Here is a 4889-nt window from a genome sequence, read left to right as displayed (position 1 = left end):
TCCTGCTGACACAGCACATGAGAGATCAGACATCTTTCCACTCTAGAAGAACATATGTATACTGGCAGAAATCTACAGTATAGACTGACTTGTGACTCAGCCTGCAGAAGAAACAGAATGGCAAAAGTGCAAATTCCCACTAATGGGTTTAGCCAAAGAGGGTGGAAATAGTTGTGTAGGAGGTGGGCCAGAAAAGACCCTGCAAAGTCATCTTGCAGCTTACTTTGATTCTTAAGGGCTCTCAAATTACCTCATCCACATTTAAGACTATCTAATGCCAAATTCAATCCTGAACTTGTGAGTTTCCTACAGATAGAGATAAATCAAATAAAGCAAGCAGTAAGTGTAGTACTTTACCTCCATAGAAAATCACTGTGTTGTGTAGAAGCAGCTGAGCATCTGCTTTGAACTCTTCGTAACTCCTGTACTTTCCTTCATTTACTTTCTACACAGAAGAAAACAGGACTGTGATAAAACTGTACAGTGCTGTACTTGTTTCATGCAGAGAAGCTTTCACAGAAATCTGCATTATGCAACACTGATTAAACACTGCCTTTCCTGCATACAGAAGGAATACTTACAGCTCTGTGACACGGTTTATTAGTACCTGAACACTGGCTTGCATAGGTCCCCTTAGGCAATGCCCAGAAGTAAAACAGGTGCTTGACTAAGTTTAAAAAAAAAATTCTCTTGGTTATAACAAAATAAATCTGGAGTCGCTTCATCATAAGGTGTGGCCCAGAACACTTGTTCAAATTAAAATATATTCCCTAAAGTGAATATTTTGTACCTTAAAATACCAGCTAGTTTCAAATCAATTTTGACTGCCTTTATACTTTCAGGATCTTCACTTGACAGTCAGTCTTTTCTGATGAAGGCTGATTGTCTCAGTCTTCCAAACTCATAACAAATGCCTACGTGGAGCCATGCAGTTAATTTTCCTAGTATGGTCTTTTGTCTGGTAAGGAATGCAGCTTTTTCAGTTGTGCTCTATCAAGAACACCTATGAGAATTCCAATCACCAAACAAAAAATCATCTGTTTTTAGGATGCCATCGAGGCCAAAAGACCTTCTGTGGAAGCAGGTGAAGGTGACACAGTGAAAGGAAGACCTGACCTATTTTCAGGCTCAACCACTGCTGCCAGTACTTCACTCCAGGCAGTACCACTGGTCTCCAAAATTGCCAGTGAAGCTATTGTTTATCCATGTGTTTCAGTAACCATAACAAAACAACAGCTTTCACATCTATGGTTGTAAAGGTCAAAATATACTACAGCACTGCATAGTGATGCAGTTGCAGCAATGAAAAAAGATGAATGTGCTGTTCATTTTGGCCATGTGCAGTTGATTTACATGAGTCATGATCAGACCTTTGGTTCAGAAAAAAGGACAATATATTGACTAGTACTTTATTTTTGGAACAATTAATGCAAAACAGATGTTTTAAGTGAGTCTTGGTTTTTTTTTTGTGATCAACAAAACTATTGGTTCTTTATTAATCATTTAGATGTTTATGAAGTTGCCACCTACACAGGGCCTTAATGACTAAAATTGGAATATGGTCAAAAGCATTGGACCAGATACGCAAACACGGGCAGGCAAGTCCCCGTTCAGTGACTTAGATAACGGGTACTTTCTCTAAAGATTTCAGCTACCTACAGCTCCTAGTAAAACCTTAGTACAAAAGGAATTGAGGATATTCTATGTCTGAAAACTAGGCGCCATTCAAAACGGTTTTACTCGGTTACCTGTTACCTCGGTTACGAGGAAAAGTTTGAAATTTTAAACTCCCATATCCAATGCTGGATACAATATTGGAATACTGATCATAAGAAGAATTAAACAGGATTAGTGTTTTAGTCCTTAAGGTTTATCTTCACTGTTAAAAGACATCATAAGCAGTGTGGAAGTTAGGAAGCAAGTCACTCTACCTCCTGTATAGTAGGAACATCAACAGCTGAGTGCACCAGCCTTCTATACATTGGATGTTTGTTGTCCTTCCCTTTCTTGTTTAGATCTATAGCCTGAAAGGACGATGAGACAGTGTAAGTTACTGCAGTTAGAAACTGCTTAAAAGACATGCACACAAAAAAGATTTTAAAAAATGCAATAGTTTGGAATATTTCAGGTGGGGAATACACAAGGCCAATCTGTAGATCCACAATCTGTCAGATTACATGTGTCTCAAACCTGAAAAATGTCCATTTCAGAGGAGTCACAGGCCCATGGCATAAACTCTTCCTGCCAGAATAATACTAAACCAAGCAATGAGACATGGTAAATGTATGTTGAAATACACACACTACTTATGACAGGGGAAATGAAAGGATACTGTCTTGTAACCCTGCTCCCTGCAGTCACACATGGCCAACTGCAATGCGTCCTCTACAGTGCAACCCAACACTTGCCCTGTTTCAGACTCACCCGCTCCTTCATACGAGAGACTATGAATCGCAGGTATGTACTCATCTCTTGTTTACTTGTGTTTTTCTTCTTGATACTCTGTCAAAGGAAAACAGGATCATGTTATTATTTATAACTTGACTTCAAAATGCATCCAACAAAAATCTTCTCTGTATTGCAACAAAAAAATTCTCTGTATCACAACATTATTTGGAAAGGTAACCTTGAATCACATATCACACATTTTTTAGGGAAAATATATTCTGGGATATTAGTAACACTAACACCTCACAACAACTATATATGTTGCTTTGAATTATGTCTGGGCTGAGGATTTCAGCTATAGAAGTATTACAGGTTTTATTTCCACTTGTATCCATAATACTTTGTCAAAACCTCTCATGTAAAAAAGTGTCTAATTAGAATAAAGCAATGAAGAAAGGCATTTTAGGGAGCAGTTTAAAATGTATTGGTCTTTTTATTAGCAAGGCATTAATATTTTCAGTAAAATAAGAAATTATTTTGAAAAGAATATCCTATATCATCTACAAATTATGTGCTTACTAGGCAAAATGGCACCATCTAGGAGGAAGTCAAATAGGCTCTAGCCAGTAAAAACTCAGAGCACTTTTTACTGCTCGGGAAACATAGCAGTTACTGATTTTTTTGGTTTTCCCTTCACAAAATCTAATCCAGATTCTGGAACACAGACTGCTTCTTTTTAGCAGTTTGCAATCCAGAGTTTTTCCCCCTCATCTGAGACTAGTATAGAGACTTATCCCCACCCTTCAAAGTCAATCCAGGCTAGCGGGAAGCAACCGCACACAGAAAACGTGCTGCTTAGAGAGAAGGCAGCTCTCTGCACATGCCTTGCGTACTCCTGCAAACCAGCCTTGCCAATTCCAGGTCACAGCAGCGGTGCACAGTTCTGCATGGCCTTACAACAGCTGGCTGAAAACTGCTATCTCCTCCTTGCTCTTGCCTACAGGAGTTCTCCAAAACAAAAGCACAGTGAAACAACAGCATGGGGTCCAGGTTTATTATCCTGAAGTGTTTTCTAACTGCTCACATCTCTTGCAAAAAACGTTTACTCTTCCTCACACCTCCAAATGCACTAAGTGCCAAGATGAGTTATCTCCTTCTCACGCCTCACATCACCACCTGTATGCAAACTGTGTGGACCAAACTGGCTCGCTTATACCCCTATCCTCAAATTTTGATGGTCTTTAGCACCTCCACGTAATTCTGCTGATGACTGTTGCTTAGCAAACACAAGAAAAAACAGAATCTACGTCCTAATAGGTAGTTAAAAGAGGTAGGAGGCTTATGAATTATTAATCACTAGAAGTGTGCTATTTTTTACTGAATTACTTATATATGACTCTGAACATACAGAGTACAGAGCAACTACTTTTACATATTTACTTGTCAAGGGTAAAAATCACACATTAGCTCAAAAAAATATGATAGGATTTGATCGTGTCTCCTCTGCTTATATTCCTCCTGCAAGTCACTGAAGACACTGAAAAATCACAAGCTGGCACTTGCTCTGCAGCAAGTATGCAACCTATACATCTCAGGATTCTATTTACTACCTCCCTCCTAAATCAAAATGGTACACAGCACTACCAATTAAGCTGTTTATTTGAGTGCTTAACAGTATGCATGGAATCATTACAATCTGTGCTGAAACACTAGTTCAGTCATGAAGCTATGCAGGTACTACAGTATGCATAACAACACCATAGCTTTTTTGCTGACAGGACACTACCACTGTTGGGTAAAACTGACTATTGTGGAAAGGGCCAGCACCAGGTCTTTCTAACATTTAAAGTGCATTTAAGCATTATTTTCATAATATTGATGGTTCCCTGACCCTTCCTCCAAACTTTGGAACAAGACAGAATTTCACCATGCGCTCTATGTCTGAATCACCTTCTGTATATTCACCTCTTACTTTGTCTGCTGTGAGAACGTGCATTCTGCTGGAATTCAACTCACCAATTCAGTTTTGCACAAACCAACATTGCTACTACAAATGCAAACCCAAATGTGCATTAAATTATCTGCATTATGAAATACTGCTGTCATTTTGTCATTTTAAGCACTGGAGTGCTGTATGCTTGCTAATGACACAGCATTTTAAAAAGACAAACTCAACAGGACACAATAAAATTCATTTGCACTGACTAGTCCTTCTACACCTCTTTTTCTGACACGGTTCTGAATTTATCATCCTTTGAAACTATTTCAGAACTCATGTGAACCGTTTTTCATGCCCTCCTGGGCAAGACAGTTTGTAAGAGACTGTGTTGAGATGGATGGTTTACAGTCTTATCCTTCAGATCATAAGAAAAGATAGATAGCTGGCTTTGTATCATTATTGATGTCAGCAATTAATATCATCTTAAGCACCAACGAAAATGATATAATTAACTTGCCAATTCAGGCAAATTTGAATTTCTCCACTTCTCCTTCAGTTCCCT

The 4889-nt window shown here is 38.6% G+C and overlaps 1 protein-coding gene across 3 annotated transcripts in view; it reads right to left on the bottom strand.

Moving 5' to 3' along the window:
- Positions 1-4889, bottom strand: part of ZMYND11 (zinc finger, MYND-type containing 11) — a 63461-nt gene that overhangs the window by 16505 nt on the left and 42067 nt on the right. For 2 of the 3 annotated variants that reach the window (XM_010078672.1, XM_010078664.1), the window contains 3 exons: positions 2425-2502; positions 1932-2024; positions 358-445 (listed from right to left, as the gene is read on the bottom strand). In XM_010078672.1, coding sequence (XP_010076974.1) covers positions 358-445; positions 1932-2024; positions 2425-2502 — 259 coding nt within the window. The remainder of the gene's footprint in view (positions 1-357; positions 446-1931; positions 2025-2424; positions 2503-4889) is intronic. The other variant, XM_010078679.1, reaches the window with a different exon arrangement.

This window comes from Pterocles gutturalis, unplaced genomic scaffold (assembly GCF_000699245.1).
Source record: "Pterocles gutturalis isolate BGI_N339 unplaced genomic scaffold, ASM69924v1 scaffold5971, whole genome shotgun sequence".
Taxonomy (NCBI): domain Eukaryota; kingdom Metazoa; phylum Chordata; class Aves; order Pterocliformes; family Pteroclidae; genus Pterocles; species Pterocles gutturalis.
The sequence above is the reverse complement of the archived record's forward strand: the minus strand, read 5'-3'. Positions and strand labels throughout refer to the sequence as shown.